General features: G+C 38.1%; 1 protein-coding gene across 1 annotated transcript; it reads right to left on the bottom strand.

Annotated features, from left to right (window-relative positions):
• Window positions 1–1,684: 1,684 nt before the first annotated feature.
• Window positions 1,685–24,848, bottom strand: LOC108023368 (uncharacterized). The gene is given in 9 exon segments (XM_044093508.2): window positions 1,685–5,448; window positions 7,030–7,095; window positions 10,697–10,920; window positions 11,241–11,422; window positions 11,487–11,594; window positions 11,708–12,043; window positions 13,748–13,793; window positions 17,853–18,344; window positions 24,760–24,848. Coding segments are annotated over 8 exon segments (2,196 nt in total). The 5' UTR covers window positions 17,930–18,344; window positions 24,760–24,848; the 3' UTR covers window positions 1,685–4,291.
• Window positions 24,849–25,134: the final 286 nt, after the last annotated feature.

Here is a 25,134-nt window from a genome sequence, read left to right as displayed (position 1 = left end):
ATTTGATTTGCCCAGGAATGTGATCCAACATTTCCACTTTGCGCATACAATAAGTGAGTGCTCGTACAAAAGCGCGCTAATAAAATAAAAATAAGTGTCTAGTTATCATTTATAACCATACGCTGAAGAGCAGTCATATAATACTATAAGGCCGTTTTAATCTCGAAATCGTTTAATTAATATATAATATATGACCTATTTTTTTTAAATTACCTGTTGCCAATCTGATTTTGTTCTTAAAGATCTAACAGATGGCCACATTTGTTATAATTATATGTAAAACATAATAACATTTTTCTTCCTTTAAGGAAATGAAATTTTAAAATTTCCTTCCAACTCTTTTAGTTTGTTAAGGAATATTGCCTTGGTTGTTTTTTTATGATGATATATTTGGCAATATTATTAAAACAAAATAAATTTTCTAGTCGAAATATAAAACCAACAGAGAAAAACTTATTTCATACATCTTTTTTCAAAACAAGATTCGATTCAAAAATCATAACGATCGCTGTTATCGAAACCAGCGTGCTGTTAACCTGCAGCAGTGCTGTTGGGCGCTCTGTTAGGCCAAAAAGATGCCATCGCTAAGAAAACGACCGTTAATTTGCGTTCTGTTTGAATTTTAAATGTTCTTTCGTTTATTTGTTCTTTTGTAATGTGACATTCTTAAGTACAACAATTAGCTGCTAGTTCAATATATGTATATATGTGTTTTTGTATAAACGAGTTAAAATTCAAGTTGTTCTTATTGGTTTTGCTTCTCGTGTAGTTTTACGAACTACGAACTTTTACGAGGTCCGTCCGACCGTCCGTCCGCCGTCCGTCTGTCCGTGTGTGAGTCTCGTTTATCCGGTATATTACGGTACATTACGTTATTACTTTTAAATATTTAGTTATTTCAAAAAAATTTCCGCTCGGGGCTTAATAGTTATAATATATATATATACGTCTTGTATACGGTATAGTTAATATAATTGTTTGTCGAATATATTCCCTTTGTTTGTTGCTTGCTATTTAAACTGTTGTTTGTTCCACTAAACTTGATCTATGTACGAATGTATGTATATTGCTTTTAGGTATGCATTATTTGTAGGCATTTGTAGTACTCTTACTCGTCGATTTTCGGTTTTCTCGTTACTTTACCTAATTCTCGTTATAATCGGTTTTTACTTTTGGTTTCTGTCGCTTTAGTTGGTGTTAGGTTTTTAAAAAATCTTTCTTAGGGCAGTTCTCGTTTCACATACAATCGTCGCCATCAAATCGAGTGTTAACCTCACTATCCAAAAAAAAATTACCTCGCCTCTGGGGGCGGTCGTATCTCCTCCTGGTAGTTGCCGTCTGTTTAACTCTATGTATACACATCTCTATGTTCTTTATTCTTTGAATTGTATATAATTTGTCGGTGTTTTCTATTTTTTATCTTTTTTCGAATGAAAGATGAGCGCTACAAGGGGCACTACATTGGGGTAGAGAGGCTAAGGGGAGTAGAGCAGATAGATGCAGATAGATGGTCGAAATTGAAACCACGAAATAATACCAAACAGTTTCATAGGATAAAGCGCTTAGATCTGTCTAACTTTAGTCTGTCCTTCAACGGAGGCAGAAAAAGAATAAATCTATCTGAATCTGAATCAATATGTGGGGGTCTCGCTAATCTCCACTTTGTTGAGGTTCTTTTAAGTCGTTTGTTTTTGTTTTTTTTTTGTTTTTCTTGTATAATATGTTTATATAAAAAACGCTTTTCTTAAGCTAGAAAAAAAATTGTATGCATATTTCTGGTATTTTGGGTTTTCTTTATAAAAAGATCTTTACCGTCTAGACACATTTACTTTGATATAAAAAAATGTATAATGTATATTTCTGTTACTTAACACTTCTCATGCTTTAAGTTTTTTATTGAACAACATTTTAAATGTATTTGCGATTAGGTTTTCTGTGAGGTTACCATGTTCTACAACGTTAGTTATTAAAAATACCAAAAAAAAAAGACTCTATTCAGTTTCTGCGACTCCACTCGGTCTCGGTATTACAACAAAATTAGCTTGGCTTCTTATGAGTAAAGAAAAAAATTTTCTAAAGGTTTACGAGATTAAAAAAAAAACAGTCTAAAAAACAAGTTCATTTATGATTTTCCTTTTGTCACATGCTCAAAAAATAGCCACAAAAAATATTTCCTCGTTTCGCTATCCAAGAAAAAAATGAATAAGTACTTATTTTGTTTGCCTTGGCCTAATCTAATTACACGAGACGATCAACCGCATGCTAAGGTGCCATATGTATGAGTTCTGCTTCCGATTTATCAGATATTCGTTATGCATCCGCTTACTCACTAAGGCTACTTTGGTTGAGACTATTTGCTTTCGATTTAAGTGAGTTTGAAGCCGCCATCCCGACTGGAGGGGCTTTAGATGAATGTCGCTTACATATTGATTTAATAATCGCTTTCGATTTTGTGTACAAATATTCGGTTTCGCTATATATCGGCTTTTACTTTTTGTCTTTGAATCGTTATATTTAGTATTCAGCACAACCAAGCTGTAAGTATTTACTGTGTCTGCTTTCTCGCTTTCCGCTTAAAACTAGTTGTTATTACTACTCTTATTTCGTTGACTATATGTGCCACACAAACTCTGGAAAAACGCAATCTTAATAAATAGTTATCATAGTCTTAATTGTAAATAGGTGTGTGCAAATAAAAATAAAACTCAGGGGTAGGGTTGCTGGTGTCGAAAATGTTTATTAAGTTGCCTTAAATAATGGTTTTCTTATCTTCTTGTAAGTTTTGTTTTAAGCCAGAAACATGGTAATAAAATGATAAAATAAAATTGAAATTCTGAATTGTTCTCTTTTTAACCAATTAAAATGTTTTACAATTTTTTTTTTTGTTGATTATAAGTAATTAATAAAAGTATTTAAAGAATTTAGCAAAAAGGATCATCGCATATTTTGAGGTTTTATTAATTGTGTTGTTCTCTTCCAATAATTTATGCACCTACACCGAAAAAATGTTTGTTGCCTGCAGGTGGAGTGACTGGCTGAATTAGAATATCGAAATTGTAAAAAATTATAATAAAAATAAAACGTAAAATAAAATACAAAGTTAAAATGATTAACAGTGTGCTTTTTTAGGTCAATATAAGTTGAAATAATCGTTCCACGTCACTCCTACGAATTTGTGTTCTACCTTAGTTCCTTTCGATTTCTTTTCTATTTTTTCGTTCTACCTTCCCATACAGTTTCCTCTGATTTTCGCTTTGTCGGGCTATTTATCACGTTTCTTTCTTACTCGGATTTTGAATGTTATTTTCTTTCCTTTCTCTTGCTGCTACATGCTCAAGTTCTTTCGTAAGAAACTAATAAAAAAAATTGATTTCAAAAAAAGTTTATACTTAGTAAAAAAAATTATATTCATTATAGCTATGAAAAAAATTGGGTTTGTATTGTAATTTTGTCTGGGTCTCTTTCTCCTTCTCCTAGTCAAGCATATTTCTAGCTAAGTTTTTGTTTTCGTTTTAAATGTAGTAATAAACAGCCTGAAAACTTGAGCATGTCCAGCCGGTTTAGCCATTTCGTTACGTATAATATAGACAAAAAAATGGATTTATAAATTATGAAAAAAAATAATATGTATTCATATATCTCGATTAACTTCAGCTATAAACATACACGAAGCCCGTGTACATTGTTGCGGCATAGTTCGCGCCAAAAAAATCAGTTTCAGACACAGAGAAAAAAAAACAATCAGAGCTTATGTCTTCACGCCTACAAGTATTATATAGTTATAGATAGATAATGTGTGTGTTTTTATATAATATATATTTTGTTGTATTTCTTTACGATTATACGTTATAAATATGTGACAAAAAAATGTATTTCTCATAGGTTTTCTTCTCTAAGTTTAAGCAAAAAAAAGATCGCCTTTCTCGGTGATTCCTCATTCTATATGTATATATATAGTTATATATATATTTATTTATGATTTGTATACATATACGTGTCTTGCCTTAGAGCTAGTTACAAAAAGAAAAAAAAGATTCCTCCCAAAAAAAGCACAAAAACCAACTACAACATAAGGGTTAGAGTGAGGAACATATAAAAAAAAAGTATAGTTAATTCTTGGGGTTTGAGAACATAAAAATTTGGGTTTTGTATATGGTTTCGATGGATGCTGATACTACGATGATCAATATAAGGTATTCATAGTTTTATGTGTATATATATATATATAAGTTTGTTATATATAATTTCTAAGTTGAAGATTGCCTTCATCGTTCGCTTCTCAACTCTCTGGTTATGTACGCCACAAGAATCCGACATTTGTTGGGTTCGTGGACGATGCCGTTGCCGTTGTGGAAGTGGTTGTTGCTACCGCTGCTGCGGCTGATGCTGATGTTGTTGGTGCTGCTGTGGTGTTGTTGAAGCTGTTGCTAAGATGCAGCTGCTGCAACTTAAGGGTTTGCTGATGCAGTTCTTGTTCAGTTGTCGACATATTAAAACTGAAGTCGTGTTGCGGCGAACTGTGGTGGTTACTGCTGTTGTTGGCGTGATTGTTACAGCTGTCAGCATTGCTGCTGGAGTTTTTGTTGAAGCTGCTGCCGCTAGCCACGTTGTGGTTGAAGTTGTTGCTGCCAGCCGCATTGTTGGTGAAGTTTCTGCTGCTGCTGTTGGTGTAATTGCTGGCGCCAGAAAGATTGTTGGTGAAGTTGTTGCTGCCAGGCGCATTATTGGTGAAACTCCCACTGCTTGGGGGGTTCAAGTTTCCGTTGCCCGCGGGGTTGTTGGTAAAGTTCCCACTGCTGGTGGAGTTGTTGGTGAAACTCCCACTGCTTGTGGGGTTGTTGGTGAAGTTTGTGCTGCTGTTGGCACCGTTGCTGGTGAAAGCGCTAGTGTTGCTGAAACTACCATTAAAACTATTGGAGTGATTGGAATTGTTATTGAAGCTATTGGCATTGCCTATGGCAAGCAGTTGATTGCCAAGACTGCTACTGCTGCCATTGTGGTGTGGTTGTCGTGATTGTTGTAGAAACGGCGGCGGCGATGGCATTGTCAACGGCTGCTGTTGTTGTGATTGTTGCTCCTGCGGTTGTTGCAATTGCAATTGTTCCTGAAGATAATGAAGTGCAGCAACTCCGTTCTGGCGTATCGTATTAAAGTTTATGCTATTAGTGCTCGTGTTGTTAATGTTATTATTGCTTCCATTCGGACTCATACTGTGAGCAGCAACATTGCCCAGGCGTTGTTGTTGTTGATGGTAACTCTGGTGGTAGAGTAGCATGTTGTTTTCGTTATTATTACCATTGCCAATACTATTGTTGGGGCTACTGGTGAAGCCCAACGCCTGCTGCTGATGTTGTAGTAGTTGCTGCTGCTGTTGCGGTGTCAATTATAAGTAAGGATAATGGTACTTCCGGCGGTACAATCCGTCAAGCAAATCGGCAAAGTTATCACCTAGATTGATTTAAGGTGCAAAGCAAAGTAGAGGTTAGAAGAAAAAAATTAATTAGTAAAATATTCCAATAATGTTTTAAGTCATCATGCACCTATATATATATTAAAAAAAACTTATTCTAAATTAAGCTGAATGCTGGTAGAGCCCTGACTTAACTAGCCTAGGTGAGAGACATTAATTATGTTTAGTATTTCTTTCAGAGAGTTTCGATTGCCTTCTTCTTGTTTTAGATGGTGTTGGGTTAGTGTTTATTGTTGTTGGTTTTTTCTTTGTTACTTTTGGTTTACTTTAGGGATTTTTGTAGTTTTAATTCAAGCTGAAGTTTTGTAATTTCATTATATTTATTTGTTTTTTGATTACAAAGGTTTTCCCACTCGATATAACACACGATTTAAAGGTTTTCGTAATTTTCGTTAAACGTGCCATGTTTTCTCTTTTCATTTTAGATTTGTGGAACTATTGGGATGGGATGGGGACTTGGATTGGTGTCATTAAAACAAATTGATGGCTGATCTGGTGATGGTCTATTTATGTGTGTTTATGTTGTGACTGAATCTGTGAGTGTACAGGAAACACTCACACACAAATATTCAAGTGCGTTCAAAGAACATTAGCAAGCAAAACATGTTGTTATAGTTCATATTAATAATCTAGTTAGAGATTTAAACGGTTTTTGGTTTAGTTTAGTTTTTCAGCGAGAAACATTTACGAACTGGGGAACTTTGATAAAGTAACAAGAGTTCGCAGAGCAGACAAAGCAGACCATGTGGGGATTGGATTAAACAAAAATCTAATCAAAAACACTAAACAAAACTTTCCAAACGAGGGATCTATGAGAACTCGGTTTTAGTTTTAAAGAGGGGTGAATATTAAGCGCAAGCAAACACAGTACTCGTTAACATCTTAACTCTTCAGAGGGCCAGCAGCAGCAATTTAAATTCAATTATATTTCTTTGTGATGCAATTTTGAGTTCGAATTGGGTTTCATCTAGAAGTACAATTTTTTTTGTTGGCAGTTTTCAATTGGAACTTTTCAAATAACGCTCTACTCTTTTGGCCATTGCTCAAAAAGGAAAAAGGCATAAGAGCAAGTACCAAAAGACAAAAAAAAATGTCGTTTATAACTAAACTGATTTATTTTTTAAGAGAGAGATGGTTTAGTAGCTGGATGATGATATGAGAGAAAGTAACAAAGAAAAACATGGCACGCTTTCAAAAGAAAATTCAGCTTCTTTTTCAAGTATTTTTTCGTTATAAATATATATTTTATATAGATAGATGAGAAATTTAAAAACTGAAATTGAATATTTATTTTCTGTCTTTTCAATTATGTGGGAGCGCATGAGTGTGCGTGTGTTGTGTGTATCTGTTTAGGTGTGCTCTCTTCTTGATAGACTCTACTTATATAGAATATAGGCTCTGCTTTCGATCTCTCGGCTAGATCTGTCTTAAGGGCTCTCAACAAATAAAAAAGCTTTATAATTATTTGCTTTCCTGCAGTAGGAAGGCAAGAATCTATGATATTTTACGACTAGGAGTAGTTAATTAGAAATATAAGTATATAAAAAAGGGATAATTACTATCGAGACCAAAGATAGCATCGCATATAGCATCGAATAATGAGCGTAATTTTTCCATAGCTCCGTCTATAATGAAAAAAGGAACGAAACGAAAAAAAAATTGTACAACTTGGATTAGTTGCGGCGCAGATTGAGTTTTTTTGTGGGGTTGGTTGATTTGCTTGATTTTGGGTGAAATGGGGGAATAAGATTGTTTTTTGGTTTATAGAGATTATTCAATTATTTAAATTGTTTTTTTTTTCTTTTTTGGATTTCTTTGTCAACAACAATCAATGAAAATGAGTTCGGTCGGTCGCTTTTCCTTCAGCTTTACTAGGAAGAGCGAACGATTAGGGGTTAGTGCTGTGAGTAGTTTAAAGTACAGTAGAGCATCTACGGCATGGAAACAACAAATGCGAAATACAACGAAAACACAAACTACGGGCTTGAAAACGGGAAACCAATGACTAAATTCAAGCTAAAAAAATTAAACCAAACTAAAAATGACTCATTTAAATCCAAACTGTCTTCGGCAAAAGGTTCCGAAGTACGAAGATATTCTTGCTACGATCAGGGGGATCGTTTTGCTTGTTTACGAATACACTTGTTATCGCAAGAATATCGGTATACTTTATATTCTCATTTTCCAAAGCTTAACACAAAAACGTTGCATACTTTCTGGCTGATAAGGGTCAAAAACAAAAATAAATGAAGGTTTTTACTATCAATAAAAGGATTTGATTTGACTGTTTATCAAATTATTTAGAAAGGAGAAACTTAAAAAAAATGGTAAGTTAAATAACGTGTATATTCTCCAAAAATTAGGCACCGTTTTCATTTTAGAATAAACAGGGTGAATATCGAATCGGTTTTGAGCTAAGTATTCAAAATATACCCAAAATAATGCCAATGATCATAATTATATTTTTAAAGTCAAAACAACAACAACAAAAAGCTAAGTAAGTAAAGTTTGAATAAAGTTCTGAAATAAAATAAATGAAGGGTTAAGCAAAAGCTACAAAAAAGGAGCGGATACGGATTTTGCAGATTGCCTGGCATTGGTACAAATAATGGTTAATGTATATATTTAAATCTATAGAATCGATATTTTAAGAATTCCACACTGAAAACACTGACAGGCACGGAAAAAAATAAACAAAAAAAATTGGTGATTATTGTGCGTATTATTTTTTTTTCGAGCACTAGGCAGAGATGATTAACAAAAAATACATAGCTTAGCACACAGTTTTCACTTGAAGAAAATGTTATCATGAAATACACTGGCAAAAAAAGTTTAAAAAAATTGTTCTTTTTTTTTGCACTAGAACCGATAAAGGGGTGTATGGGTTCAGAGAGAGAGACATCAAGATGGCTATGGGTTTGTGTCTTATTTATCGTCGATTTTTGATCCATTAAAAAAACATCACATTAAAAAAAATAGAAAAAAACAATGGGGATTCATGAGAGAGGGGGTTGAGGGTTCATTTCATATAGGAGTTGTTGTGTGACTTTTGGCAGCACCCCGTTATCGTTTCGGTTGAGTGCGCGCATACTTACCATGCGCCTTTCACTTCTTTCTAATCACTTTCACAGTGTCTCTCTCTGTGTCTCTGTCTGTCACACAGCCGTCCGCCTCTCTCTGTCTCTTGTGCCTGGGTACTGTAACTGTAACGGGAAATCTGCACTCGCGCTCTCGTTCGTACTCGCTCGCACGCACGCGTGGTAGATGGGGGATGGTGATATCCTGCCAACACTCACTCGCCACCTCATTCGCTCGCTCCCAAAGCACACTCGTACACACACACACTCACACAAGGCAGATTAGCAAGATCAAAAATAAAAAAGAAAAACAAAAAAAAGTGGAAGGAACGTGGGAGAAAAACTTCCCGTTGCAGAATATATGGCATCCAGGTGTATTTTCCAACACTTCGATTTTTTTCAAATTAGCTTGAACTTGAAAAAAAATAAAAAAAATTTGCAGTTTTGGTTTTTGTTTTTATGTTTGCTTTGCTTTTCGCCTTTTTATTATATTCGGTTTCTCTGGTCACACTTTCGGGCTTTTGTTTTATATGCTGGATTTTGTTTTGAATGCTTTTAACGCACTACAAACTAAATAATTATTAAAATTTAACGCTATTTTATAGAATAGGTTTCATATAGTGAAATATATATGTATATTATAAGTATATCTAAATAGGGATTCTTTTGTTAATTTTTCATGTCTGCGTTCTTGTCGATATATGGATAAAAACTTGATGATAGAGAGAGTTGAAAAACTGAAATAATTGCGTTTTTGATTTTTCTCTTGTCGATTTTCTTGCAGTGGATTGTTGTACTCGCTGGTAGAGATGGGTAAATTAAAACAAAAAAAGTGGCGTGATTCGAACTCGATATTCGTGATGCGGTCTGAAGATGCTGAAGAGGTGGGTGGAGCTAAAAGGGGTTACAGGTTTATGCTCGGCAACGCTTTTGTAATTTTACTCCTTTAGGTTTGTATTTTTATCGTAATTGGTTGGTTTTCTATTATAATTCAGTTCTGATTGCTCGGTTGCAACATTTATTTCATCATCAGTTGTTTCGCACCAGTCTTTTGTGAACAGGAAAAAAATAAACAAAAAACCTTCCGGAACCAAAAAAAATTGCACACTTTTCTCCTCTCGTTTAAGTGGGGGTTTCCTTTGCAGATATATATATTTTTAGTGATTTAGGCATTCTTTAATTAGGTATCGATTCAGTCCTTGTTGGTTTATCTCTTTGTTGTTAATATATATTTCTATTAGTGCTTTTTTCGGTGTATTATTATTATAAAAAAAAATGCAGCGTTACTTTTTCTTATTGTGCTGTGATTTTATCCTAAAATCAACTGTATCCGGAAAAAATTTGTTCCTCTTGGAACACACACACTTCAAAAAAATTGTCAAAAAAAATTGGTCTTTTAGCCAACACTTTTACGCGAACTTTTTTTCAGTGCTAGGTTACCGTTTTGCCTGTATGTGTGTGTGTGTTGGGGATCGGTGTGTGTATCTGTGTGTATTCTGTCTTGGTAGTTGTGAAATAAAAGCTTAAGAGTTAAGCCTAAACAAAAAACGTTGATAACTTCCGTTTTTCTTTTAAACTTTATGTTAGTATCTAAAAATTACGATTTTTTTGGGGTTTTCAAACTATTAGTTTTTTATATTTTTTTTGTAGGGGTTTTATATTACGTTTTAATTACGCTAAATTATAAGAAGATAACTCAATTTTTTGCATTTTTCAAATATAACTCATATATATTATTATAATATATATGCATGTTCAAATTGCAATCAATCGAATCGTTTACGAATTACCAAGTTAAAAGCAAAAATAAAACTAAGAATGCATTTATATTGTTGTTGTGGTTGGTTGTTTGTTAGTGGTTTGTTTGTTGTTGTAGGTTGCATTGGTTTTTGTAGCCTGCTGTTTGTTGTTGTTGTTTGTCAAATACCAAAAAAAAAACCAAAATGAATCAGGGGGCTAAGATGTATAACACTCTCAAGACATGTGTAATGTGAGGTATATATTTTCTATATACCCAGCAGATCGCTCTTGTGGCTTGTGTGTTTCATCTTGTGTTCGTTTCTGGATTATTGTGTATTTCAGATAAACTTTTTGGCATCGAAATAGGGATGCGAGTTTTGGAAGCGTTGCTGTGATTTTATTGATCTACCTCTGTGCACCATGTTGTTGAATCCGGCGGCCATGTGTGGTGGCGGTGGTGGCGGCGGCGGTGGGACATTCGGCGCAGCCACGCCCATCTGGGACATAAAGTGCGCCGCCTTGGCCTTGCCGTGCTCCTCGGCCAGCCGGACGGACAGCGGCTGCGATCCGCCCTCGGGTATTACGTTGTTCAGCGCCGATATGGCCTCCTGGGCCTCCTCGCGCTTGTTGTACCTACATGGTTTGATTTATCGATCGAAAATACACCCCAGAGATGGCAATGAGCGATGTTCAAAAGAAAAATGAGAGAAAGAAAGGAAAACACTGGATGAGCCGGGTGTCAACATAAAATTGCATCTTATTCAACTTGGCCAAGGGGCTGCACCACTCCAAGGTCCTGCAAGTCGACGTGTTCTCCACACAATGGTTGGCTGCCCACATTTGGTTAACCTTACAGAACATTCGACCAGGAGAACCTCGATTGAGTGCATGGAACACAACCTCCGGCCATTGATTACACATCCTTAATACACCGAACTTAATTAGGGACTCACCGAACAAAGGCCACGCCACGTGGACGACCGGTGAGCTTGTCACGCAAGATGTTCTTCTGCACAATGGAACCGTACTTGCCGAAGATCGTGTCCAGCTGATCGTCGGTTATAGTGCGCGGCAGATTGGTCACATACAGATTGGTGTCCTTGATCGATTCCCCGCCGGGACGGGCATAGGAAACCTGTTAGCAAATGAGAAATGCAATTAGCTTGGCCTAAGTTGGAGCTAGGAATTAGGATACCCACCTTGAGCCGCTTGTTGCGCACTGTGATGCCATTCAGTACTTTGATCGCACGCTGCGAGTCCATTTCCGATGTGAAGTCCACGAAAGCATATCCAAAACTGTAGCCAGTCTGAGGGCGAATCAAGAACGAGATGAGTTAGGGTTATTTCTTATGGATCCTCATAAAAGCATCAGGTAGAACAGAGGATTTTGGTCACCCGGAGACCAGTATTTCCAACTCACCTTATAGTCTCTCATGATTCTGCACGTGTTGATGGGTCCGATGGCTCTGAAGAGGGCGTACAGCTCGCGGTCGGTCATGTCCTGGGGCAAGTAGTTGACAATCAGGTTGGTGTTGCTCGCCCGGGGATCGTTCATGAGATCGTCGCTACCGCCGCTGCCCAGCGACAGGCCGCACAGGTTGTTCAGCGAATTGTTGCTGGCCATCGGCGGCAGGTGGCACATGTTGCCGCCGCCAAGGTTGTTGGCGCTACCGCCATTTCCGCCGCTGCCGCCGCAGCCGGGGAAATCATTGTAACCGCGACGCGACGAGGAACTTGGAAATGAAAATTCTGTGTCCTGTGGCGAGAACGCATAACGTGACTGTAATCAGATTAACCATACAAAGATATTCTAGTGTTGTGAGAAGGCCTCATATCGCTTGACTTGGGGTTGATTGGTTAGTAGTAGACTGATTGGATGGTGGTTCGGTTCGATTCGGTTTGGCTGGCTGCTTGGTTGCATTTTTCTCGAGATCGATATATCATCGATACACACACGTATGTATATCGATCGTTGCTTTCGGGCAGCAACAACAACACACACACACACAACTCGGTTAGTGGATGAGGTGACGAAGGTTGCCTTAATGCGTAGAAATCTACGATAAACGCTAACGGTAACAGTATTCCAAATGCAAATTTCCGGAAAAAACTTTAATCACTGAACTTTCTTCTTTTTTGTGGTTATTTTTAGGGGCGTGCTTGAAACTCGAGTGCAGCAATTGGTATTGTATTTTGATTTTGATTTAAGCATTAAATCGAAACATTCTCTTGCTTCACTGTACTTCCGGGTGTGTAGTTGTCTGTGTGAGCTAAACGGCATTCACTGGGTTGCAAAAACCAAAGACAAAAACATGGAATTTCAAGAAATGCATAAAGTGTTTCTTCCCTTCCTTAGTTTTCTTAAGCCTCTTTAGTGTCTTGTGTTAGGTATTTTTTCTTTAGTTTATTTTTGAGGGTGTGCTTTTCGGGTGGGTCTCGGTGTCATTGAGGAAAAGGGAAATACAGTGCTTGGCAAAATCATAATGTCAATGGGAAGGCAGCAAATAATCAATTCGGTTTAGAATTTAAAAAAATATTATTTACTTTAAATTGGAAAATGCTTTGGAATATGTTTAGGCTTTTGTTAAATGATCAGGTGATAAGAATGAGAATGATGTGTTATGAAAATTAAAGTTAAGCAACAATTTCTTTTGAGAACATAAAAGAATTTAATTTTGGTGTCTATAGCGTTGACTTCAGGTGTATTTGCCATTTACTGTGAGACAAGAGTGCGCAAAGCGCCAAACGGAAGCCAAAGCTGAGGCGGAAACGGAAATGGAGGGGGAAGCGGAAATGGGACGGACAAGGTGGCAGGGTGGCACCTAAAGGTTTTCTATTGTGGATTGTCTTTGCTTTTGACGGCTCATGCAAGTGTGTTCGAGTAGTTGGCATTTGTATTTTTGTGTGTCCATTGTTTGAAGACATTTCTATTTAGGGGTTTTGTATATTTAAAAAGTTCTTTGTTTGTGTTGTTGTTGCTGGTTAGTTTTTGTTTGGTTTATGTTTATTTTGTTTCTGTTTGTTTAGGTTTTGTTGTTTAAGTTGCAAACTTTAGTAGACTTTCATCATTATCAATAAACCAAAATGAAATTGTTCAGCATCCACAAAATAATTCGGTTAGGTTTTTAGTATTTGTTTAGTTTTGGTTTTTTTCAAAAGCGTGTGTCCCCAGAGCGTTCATGAGACAAACTCAATAACAAACAACTATGAATAGTAAAAGGCATAAAATTTATATTATTATTATTGTTATGAGTATTCGAAAAAGAAAAACGAAACCGAACAAAACAAAATACAAAAGTCAGTCAATATCAAATGCATTGCCTTTAATTCGATTTCAATTCTTTTGCTTTTTTTCATTGTCCTTTGATTGCTTTCATGCAATTGAAAATGGAAATTTGTCGCTAACAATAATTATAAATTTCAGGCGTAAAATGAGTGTAGAAAAGTGATGAATACTAACCATTCCGGATGGCAGAGAATGGGACATGCCAAATCCACGCCCACCGCTATAGGACGATGCGATTCCATTGGGGGAAGAGAAAATATCGATTAGCACTCGGGGAAATGATGATGTTGTCGGTTTCTTTTTGTTTTGTACAAGTAAAATACTATTTAAATTATCAAAATTATATGTATAAAGCGCAATTTACTATACATTTTTAGCTACTTTGCAAATATCTTAAAAATGATTAAGTAATGTTTTGGCGTTGGATGACTGACGATACTTTTCTTACCACTAACTTAGGCTTACGACTAACTTGTTCTGAAAAAGTGCTAGGAGCACAGCACAAACCGGCTCGCTAGCAAATTCTCATCAGACTTAGGCTTAATTTGAAAGAGAAAACCAGCAATGGTTCTAGAGGTAGAAGACTGAGAAAATTGAATTCAAAGATTTTGCAGTTTCTTGGGGAATATAACCTAGCTGACCAAACGGAGGATCCCCCGGTTATATTCAGCCGCGAATACTGCAAAGCCCCATATGCCCATAGAGTGAAAACACTGGGTTTTCACTCTAATTACCGGCGCTATAGAATAAAGCATGATGTATTTTTTTTTGTACTTTCGATTCACCGAAAAAAAAGAAAAAAAAATAATCATGGGACTATGCTAGTAACCCATTATTCATTAAATTCCAATATCGGACACTTGTTTGGTTGGAGCACATTTTCACTTTAAAAAAATAAAAAAAAATATTCACTTTTATCACTTTTTTTCACTCAAACAAAAAAGGATGATGGGTTTTGGATACTTTCGGACACCGCCTTTTTTATTCCCACGTCGAATTTTGGCTGGAGATCGAATGTATTGTGGTCTAAGTTAGGGCTTATATGGCTTTGTATAGTATTCCCCAATCATTATTATATTATTATTATATTTTTTGTTTCGCTTTTCGCTATAATGGTCTTAGAGTCTTGTTACTTACAGGGCGTTGAAGGCGTCCTCGATTCAAAAACATTTCGTTTCGTTGGCGAGGAGACCATGGGGGGCGGAGCAGGCGCGTTTGCCCCCCGTGCAAATTAAAACTACATACTATCTAAAGGGTCAGTGAGTGTCTTTCGCTTTTCGGTGATAATGTTGGCTGCTTCTTTCTGGGCTGTGGAAAAAAATGTCTACACACGATTAAATTCAGCTGCGGTACAACGTCGATGATGGGCGTTACATAATTTTTGCTGGAAGGGAGTTTCGGTTCTTTTGTATGATTTGGTGTTTTGGTAGGTATGTGTGTGTGTGTGTATGGGCAGGAAGTTTAAATTTTGCACTATTCGTACGAAAAAAAGGGAGACTAAAAATCTCAAACATTCGCTGGCAAGGTCACATTAATTTCGTGATTTGCTTTTTTGTTTTGCACAATAAAAAAATATGCAAAAAAAAGATGAGATTCGAGAACCTCAATTACTCGTTGGTAAGGTCACATTATTTAAAAGTTTTTCGCTTTCGTTTTGCACAGAAAAAAATTGACAAAAAAATAGTGTCACTAAAAAACGCCATATATGCGTTAGCAAGGTCTCTCTGCGCTGGTGTTGATTGTTGACATTGTTGATTGATGCTGCGATGCTGCTGCTCTGCTTGCGGTTTGGTGTTGCAGTATTTGTAGTTGCTGGGCTTTTGATGACCTTGGGGGCAAATGTTGAATTTGCATTTTGCCTTTTGGCTTTTATTCATTTTTGCTGCTACTCTCGCAGGAGGAAGCGAGACAGCCAAGGATTCAGAGAGTAAGAGAGTGGGGGTAAAGGCAATTTGTCGGCTATATGCATTGGGATATGTCGGGTTCGGGTGTTGGGGGTGAGTGAGTGAGATGGCGACGCAATAACCACAACAACAACCTGTGCTTAAGGCTAGTTATAAACTGCAAAATCTCCCAGCACATGCGTGGGAAAGGGACCACCATACGTATATAACTTAAGGCTACTGCATGTCAAGGTCCTGACACAATTTCCACCCAGCACGTGATGCACTAAATTCGGAGAAAGGGCCCTCTGTGGCTGCTCTGTTTACATTTCATCGACTGCTGAATAATGTGCCATAAATTATACGACCCCAAAAAAGGAGAACAAGGAGCAGCACATAAAAATGCCACGAATGACGCTGCTGCTGCTTTTTCCCCCATTTATTTTGTGCCCTAGGATGAACATTATAAAAATCAGACCACTGCTTGACCCCGCATTTCTCTTCTTTTTTGGGCAGCAAAAAACAGTCAATTTGTCATTTCTTAGGCGAAACTTAAAGCTTACGTTCTACTGGAGGTCTGACGATGGAAGATATATGGACAATGCGAGGCGAGAAAAGAAAAACTGACCAAAAACTCAACTCAAAGCAATTAAGGCAAAGTAAATAATTTTAGTACAGTTACGCCAAGCAGTAAGTGTGGAACAGAGACAAAAGAAAGATAAAAATAGAGAGAGGTAGTTTCAAGAACATTTACCGGTACATTGTGAGACTGTTTAGGTTGCACAATCCGCACGATGAGAACGTTTTTAGGCCGTTTCTATAATCCTCTTGCCACAAACGAATTGCACAGATACAGATACATGTATCTGCCTTGTTCTACGCGTATTTATATATATGAGGGATATATCGAGCTCCGAATCCCACTCGGGGATCAGAACTCTTCTTGTGGCCCAGACATGGCGCGCTCGCTCTTGTAAATGCAATTCGATCTTGTAAATGGTTTATGTGTATATATATTTATATATAAATATGGAAGATTGCGTTACTTTACGTTGTTTCACGTTGCTCGGTTAACATTGTTAGCATATTGCTTATCTTTATCACATACAACTGCAAATATAGGACAAAAATAGGGCATGTCGCGATTACGAAAACACGCAGACGACGATCAATTGATTTCAGGTGAGGTGTGTGCGAGTGTGGGATAGATGCGAGCGCATGAATGTATGCTATGAAAATGGCACAACGAAACAACTAGATCGAACGATGCATGGTAATACGGCTAATGAAGGGGGTTCCTATGTAATGAAAAAATTAACATCGCTTTACAGGGGTCGGCTATGAAAAATGAACATCTTCTAAAGAGAAAAAAACAATGAAATTGCAGGTGGGAGCGGAGCTTTTTGGGGTGGGGCTGTACTCATAAGGGGGTTCCCCCAAACGATTGACTGCTTTTTGCTGCTCTGGCTCGCTATCTATGTGTACTTGTGTTCGCCTGTGTTCATGGCCTCTGCATTTGATCGATTATTGGTTTTTTAATTATTGTTTGCACCATCTAGTACATGTTACTTTTAATTATACTTATATGAATCCTCCTTGTTGTTGCTGCGGTCATTGTTATCCATCCGTTGTTTCTTTTTTCTCTGATAATATCAGAACACAAAAGTAAAACAAAGAACCAAGTGAACTAAAAACTAAACAATGTGTGGGTGTGTGAATATGGTCTGAGTTTGGGGGTAGAAACACTCGATATATGATATCCTTTTCTGTGCCAGCGCGACGACATCGACAGCAACTCGATAAGTATCTCAAGATCCTATCGACCAGCTATCGACATCCTTCCCTGCACACATACCAATGCATATGCCGCCAAGTTTTGCCAAGAGACTTCGAACAAGCAAAAAAATGTATCTTTGATAACCAAATAAACTAGGTGTAAACCGAAAATATAACGCTGGCTGCAAGTGATTTTCCAGCAAGAGAATATTTCCTTCTTCGTACAAACTATCAAAAAAAGGTGGGATGGGTCTTTTGTTCGGTCGCCACAGAGAGATCTGGGTAGCAAAAAAATTGGGTAAACACTGTATCATCTTACGTTTGGTGTGTTATGTGTGGGAGGTTATGGCGGGAAGGGAAGGGGAAAGGAGTACGGGATGGGATACTACAGTCGAAATTCTCTGGCTTGAAATAGATATAACATCATATGAGACCTCAACGACATTATTAACTTTACTTGCTCAAAACGCTAGAACTATACATATCCCAGGTGCTTCTGCACCCAGAGAAGTTCGACTGAATGTTCGAGATTGAAGTTCGGATGAGGCTCAAGATCAAACACAAAAGGTATGGAACGAGCATGGCTGACGGAACGTAAGAACTCAAGTTTAAGACTTTACCTCGACTTGTTGTTGTAGCCATATGGGGGATAACCGCCGTTGTTATTGTTACTACCCGGATTATTGTTGCCGTACATATCCTGAGAGTTGCGAGTGTGTTTTTCGAATCAACAAAAGTTACACCCTCGATCGAAGGTGCGTTTTGGTCGTGGGGAAGGGATAATGGTGATGGGGTGAGTTGAGAAATAAGATCGCCCTCGATCCTTCCCTCGGTTTACTTTATTTTCTGGCGCTCAGCGCTCTCAGCTGGCCTGCTGCTGGTGTGGTTGCTGTTTCTCTGCTGCTTTCTCCAACTTTCTTCTGTGCTGCGCTTCTGGTGTTGTACTAATATGTTGCTGTTGCTCTTTCCTTCTTTCTATTTTTACATGCACACACCGTGCTTTCTTCTCTTAGTTCCTATGGTTTTTCTCTGAGTGTGTGCTTGGTTGATGTTCTTGTAGGCGCTTTCTTGTAGTTGTAGTAGTTGAAGAGATGATAGAGTTGTTGTTGGTACTAAGAGTTGATTGATTCGATTTAGTTTCGGTTTAATTAGGTTTCCCCTAATTTTGGGTGGGGGAGGGGCAGGGGAGGAAGGTGGTTCTACATTTATACGAGGGAAAAAAACATGACAAAGACGTGAATTGTGTGCGACGCGATTAAACGAACAAAATATAATGGAAAACCCATCAACAAAACTTGGATAAGAGCTGAGTTTATGTGTGTGTTTGTGTGAGCATTTAAGGCTAGAGTTTTCAAGCATAACCAAATCATAGCCCCTAAACATCCTCACCATAAATGACCTACAATTTATGGCAAGAAATCCTGTTTTGTTAAATACAAGTAAAGCGTCCATAATTTCACCAGCTTGTTTTAGACCGGAATATAAATACCCATGCTTAACAATACACTTAACAGTACACTTTGCATACAGTCGCCATGTCGGCAACCAGGGTTGCCATCCCTTAGTACGAAGCAAACTTTCTTAAACAAAAACACTAGTAAATAGGCTGCGCATTTATACAATAATTTGACTAGCAATCCAACTGATAGTATAATATCCGACATACCTGGCCATCTTAAAGTTATAGTAGGACGACATGGTCGAACAGGGAGTCACAGTATCGAAATTGAAATCCATCATGGGATAATCACAAAGTTAAATTCTTTAGTAAATTGAATGTAAGACACCGAAGGAATCACAAGATCTCAGGGCACAAGTTGAACTTGTCACGAGTGGAACTCGACTGAAGAGGTCCTGCCGGCCAGCGATCTATTTAAGGATCGGAGGAGGGGTTCCGCACTGGTGGGCGGTGGGTGGCAGGTAGAGAGGCGAAGGAGGCAAGGTGCGCGTGCCAGTCGCGTGGGCTACCTAAGGTGCCACGGGTTGATCCGGCGAGGAAGTGTGCCAGGCGTACTTTCTTGGGTGGCCGGCTGCATCTCGCGGATCCCCGAATTTAGAGCCCCGATTCCCAGATCGCGGATCTCCGCAGGCAGGCAGATGTGTCGCATTCTCGGAAGCTGGATGCTGGCAAGGTGGTAACTTTTTTGGGCCGGGTGGGTGGAAAACGCCGAAAGGTGGAACGTGGCAAGCTGCAAAATAATTACTGGGAAGCAAGCTGCAATTTTTCGGGTGCCGACTTAAGTTCCCCCAAACATCTCCTAGGACATGTGATACTTGGACTATAGTTGATTCAATTCTGAGAATCAACTACGAATTCCAGTACCTTAACGTTATGACCGGCATTTTCATGCCGGTCATACCAATGTACATTATAAATTGACAAAATTCAATCAAAACGTTATCGACCTTAGTTTGATAACAAGATTTTTAAAAGCATCCTTATCCAGATTTAATCTAAACTTGAACACCTAAAACGGAATATAACTCAAAAATTACTTGGGGAACTATTCAATATTCAATATTTTTAATATTTTACTTTCTAATAATAGATTTCTTCCTGTATATATTATTTTATTAATATATAAATTCCAAATCAAACCCTATTCATTCGAAATTTATTTGTGATGTAAAAGGAGAATATAAAATTATCTAGTTAAAATATATCACAAAAAACCCCTATCGAGCACGAATAATTCAAATTATTAAATCGAAATTCCGAATAAAGTCATATCCCTATTAACTATAAATCCCCATAAACATAATCTACACCATAAATCACCCATTACGGATTCCGTTTCCTTGCAGCCAATTGCAGCTGCCTCTTCGCTCGGATTTCGGAAAGGGGCAGGTGAAAGTGCAAATTTACCTATCGCCTATAAAAATGCCGGGTGGAAAAAATCTCGCAGCCCAAAACACGGAATACCGAGAACGCAGCCTGCAGGAAAATACTTTACCAATTTTCAGCAGAAACTTTAAGTCAGTCAAGGTGTTCGGTTCAGTTTAGAGTAGGTTTCATTTAACAGAAAGTTAATTTATTATAAAAGAAAAGAAAAATATGCAGCGAAGCTCCATAAACACAAAGTGTGATTACTTGAATCAAGGCATTCAACAGGTAATAATATTTAGAAATAATATTACAAATTATATATATTTACAACATGTGTTCCGGGATATAATTGGCTTATGAAAACAAAAAGTATTAGTAACATTTATGGATTTACTCCGAAAAAGGTTGAATATTATATCAAATTTATACTTTGCAATTACGGTATTTCAGATCTGTTGAAACTTTTTGACAATTTAAATATTTTACGATTACAAAAATACAATTTTAAATAGCTATATTAGAACATAAAGAGCATTTTGATTATAACAATTTTTTGGGCTATATGTATTTTAATTTATTTAAAGATCTCAACATTGGAGCAATCACACATTAAATCTACACATATAAAAGATAATGAAGCTTAAGACTCTGTCAAAAACTTCTTAAGGATATCTTTTTTGAAAGAAACTACACATTTCCCATTCAAACGAAACGATGCCTTCTCAAGTTGCCAAGTTCATTACGAGTAGCTCGACCAACGTCCCTTAACCGCCAACAATACACACTGAAACACTTCCAACGAGCTTGAGCAATTACTTCCAGAAGCAGGAAGGGAATCCCTAGGATGCCATACATATGTACATCCTCCACTGTGGGATCCCCCAGCCAAGGAAGAGGAGGAAACTTTTCCCATTTGCAAGGAAGCACTGGAGGAATCCAAACTTATGACGAACGGAGAACGAGGAAAATTGGAAAATGCGGAGCTGAGAGAACGAGAGGAGAGCAAAAGAGGAGCCACAAAACGAGGGCAGCAAAGGAGGCGCAAAAGGGGCGGTGGAAAAGTGGGGCGGGGCGGCCTAAATCGCTTTGGGTCGCTCAGAAACACAAAAAGCAGAAGAAAAGCGGGGTGGAATGTGGTGGTACGGTCACCAAATCGAGGGCTGCTTTTCCCCATGTACAATAATACAGCAGATTGCCGAAAAAAGAAAAACACAAGCCCAGGGAAGGGAAATATATACTGAAATATATATAAACGAGTGTGTACCTCGCTTTCCAGCGTGAAAATCCACAGAAGCAAGGGAAATGCGGAAGTACAGAAAGGAAATGCGGAAGTACAGAAAGGAAAAGCGTCACAGGCTGTGAGTTCGGTAAAGAGGAAAAGGGGGAGGAAGGGCGGTGGGGTGTGGGCGAAAGGGTAGCCTGAAGGTCGGTGGTCCCTCCCAAAAACAAACAGAACCCAGAAATGTGAGGAAAATCCCACCGAGAAAGAGTAGCCAAAGTTGCCACGACTTTCCATATGCAGATGGGTGAAAGCTAAATCACTGAGAAATCAAAACCCCAAAAAAAAATAGAAAGTCTATAGCGGGTCTCAGGGAAATTCGACAATATAAAGTAACGATGGAATTTTTGTTGCTATTCAATACTGATAAAATATCTAGTGAAGAATATTATATTTTTTAACAAACTCACTTTAAAAAATCTTTTCGTATTTCATTATTATCTTACAGGCATATTTTATTGAATCATTCAGGGAAAACGAGCAATAACTAAATACTGAAATTAATTCGTGTCATACAAGCGTCCTATACAATTTAAAAGAAACTCTTATTCAATGATAAACAAAAAAAGGTCAGCCTTTATTGATCGAAATGAATACAGCATTGACACCATTTAACAGACATTTTTCTCCAGTGTACTAGTTAATTGTGGAGCAACAACAAAAAGGCAGACAAACTTTACAGTTGATAACAGTACTCGGCTAATTTGGAGCACACTTGTGTAAATAGAGCAGCACTATTTTCTGCGTGTGTGTGCGGAAAACAGCTGATAAAGGCCCATATATGCAGAAATATATACATATATATCCAAAGAATACCTCTCTTTCTAACTGTCAGCTGGGCGAGTGAGTCATGCACCGCGTGTGTGAATGGATCTCTCGGTCTGGAAACCAAATCACAACAGCATTGCCAGACGCGAGCAGCGGTCCGTCGAACATTCCAGCTGATCGCCAGCGTGCAGTGTTGTTGCTTTTTCAAGTGTATCCAGTATCCAAAACATTGACCGAGCTTGGCCAGTACAGTGGGCACTCAAAATGGAGGTACTAGTAAGTTAGTTTTTTTGTATATTTACAATTAAATTCTGTTCCTTTGGTTTAATGATGTTCGCAAATTATAGATTTATCTATATTTACCCATTTTTCTTAGCAAGTACCAGATAATATCTTCATAAAAGTATCCTTTTTCAGTAAACACAGATTATAGACCACTTGATTGCAATATTTTTCTTACCCAGTGAGCACTGTTGAGCGGTTTTTATTGATTGCCGGCCAAATAAGGTGCAACGATCATGGGAAATATGTAGCTTGTAATTTGCACCAGGGAATTACCTCAGTGGAATGCAAAATTGAAGAGGGAGAGAGGGTGGGGCGGAGGCTGAACTGGCTACCGCCATTCCACTGTTCCAATATTTCTTTCCAAACGATCATTGCCAACAGCAATAAGGGGAATGACCCGCAGAGATGGAGAGAAGAGGAGAGGGCGAGAGAGGAGCAGAAGAGCAGAGGCGGAGAGGAGAGAAGTGCAGCTGCCCCTCCCCTTCCAGCCAGCTGCAACTAGGAAAGCAAAAAACACGGCAGCTGAGCGTGCGAAAGAGAGCGAAAACCTAGAGGGAATCGAACTTCCTACCTGCCTGGAAAAGCCTTGATCCCTTTTCTTCAATGGAAAAGGCAGAGCCATAAAACCAAAGGCGCGTGTCAGTAATGAGGATCGTTCAAATTTCAGGTCGTCGTCTAAAGCTACATAAACACCGATCGAAGAAATGGCAATTATTTTAATTGCAAATGCACTACGGAGCACCCGAATATGTCGTATCTTATCCAAATGCAAGGCAAAACAACAAAAACACGTTGCCTTCCACGATAACAGCTGGCAATGCTGTCGACGTCGCCACAGTCAACAGCCGAAAAATAGTTCCAAAAATGTATTTTACGATTAACGCCCCTTTAAAATCATTAAGCACTTGCATATTTATATTCCGTGTAGTCAATAATGCTATGAAACTATGGACATTTTACACCGATTGCGATTGTATTTAGTTCACGATTTTCTCCCTTAATTTGAAGGTAAAATTAAAAAAATGCTGTTATATTTTTAGACATTGTAAAGACAAGCACTTACGGCGTGGATATTTTGCGGACTACTCGCAACTACGTCTGAACGTAGTCTCCGTTCAAAAACTCCACTAAATGCGCAGCCAGAAACACATGGTGCGACATATAGGTAACAGGAAGTACATATGTACAGCGTATGTTCGCAGGATATGCATACACTTAGGTAGTCAAAGTGCAGCGGAACTAAAGGAAGTGCAAAAGGGACTCACAAATGCCCAGGTAGAGGGAACCTATTCCAGAATTTTCGGACATTTATGGCTGGCCGCGACTGTATGCATGTGTTTTGTTGTCTGTTTCCCATATTTTTCGTTATTTCTCTGGTTTCTTTGGCCAAAAAGTAAAAACACTTACCCATGTACTATTAGTTAGGGACTAGAATTACACACGCACACAAACAGCTCTCCCCGTTATGTTAAGTATTTACCACTTACTGCTCTCATGTATATGTGGGAAATTCGGGCGATGTTTGGATGTTGCTATGTACTACGCAACTGTAACGGAACCGAAAAAAAAACAAAGTGTAAGCCAAGCGCGTGAATCGGCGTGTGTGTGTACGCCTGGTGTCGGCTATATACATACACGCACGCTCTCTCACGTAGGCAGGCACGCACATACGTACATGCGAATGACGAAGCCGCAAACACAGGAAAAAAAATAGTACATAAAGTAACAACAACAGCAACGAGTGGATGAGCGAGAGAGCGAAACGGCTTTGTTGTTGCTGCTGCGCTAGTGGTGGGAAATGCTGAATGGAATTTTACATGTTTTCGGCTCGTTACTCTTTTGGCACTCTACCTTCGGCCCAGCTTAACTTGAAAAAAATATATATACAGCAAAAAAAAATAAAGAAAAACAGCGAGTATTTACTTGCTCTCTCCTTACTCGCTCTGGTGAAGTGTTTGCATGTATGCGTGCAAAACCAAACCAAAAAAAAACATGAAAAACTCGAAAAAAGAAAAGAAAAACTGCTGAAAACCGTGCGTTTTTGGATGCTATACTATGTACAAGTTGCAAAATGACTTATGCGCATTTTCACAGTGTCTGCGTGTTTTCCACTATCATTTCGTTCTTCAGTTCGCTTTGTTATATACACTTCACGTCACGCTAGAAACCCTGTATGTATGTATGTATACATGGTGCGCTGTCGCTGTGTGTATTGTTTTTTCGTCGGGGTTTTCTCTTGTTTCGTTTACCACGCACACGCTTTGGCACACACAGCTCGGTCTTTGTCGTGCTTTTCAGCAGCTTTACTTGCTCACTATGTGGGGAACTGGATTTACGTGGCGAGTGCCAGTGCAGAAAAGAAAATTACCAGAAAAAAATTCACTGCGCGAACTGACTTTCCTTCGGCAACAACAAAAAAGCAGTGTGGCTGCAGTGGGCTCCACCCAGGAAACCTCGAAACGCTCGAAAGAGACAGACCGCACTTTCTCAGCATTTCGCGGTGGCCGGCGGCTGGCCACACATTTGCTGCCCTTTTAACAGAAATGTTAACGTAACATTGCTGTTAACGGAAGTGTTTTTTGAATAAAGAATAAAAATATATATATTTGGGTTTTTTTGTACTATTTAAAAAATAATTTTTATACTGAAAGTTCTGGTATTTTGGGGGTCTTCGAAAATCCCTTCGCATCAAAGGACACTGTTAGAAATTGAAGTTGTTATGCCTCATACGTGTTTAATAGTT

This window comes from Drosophila biarmipes, chromosome X (assembly GCF_025231255.1).
Source record: "Drosophila biarmipes strain raj3 chromosome X, RU_DBia_V1.1, whole genome shotgun sequence".
In the NCBI taxonomy this organism is placed as follows: Eukaryota; Metazoa; Arthropoda; class Insecta; order Diptera; family Drosophilidae; genus Drosophila; species Drosophila biarmipes.
This window is presented reverse-complemented; position numbering and strand designations above follow the sequence as displayed.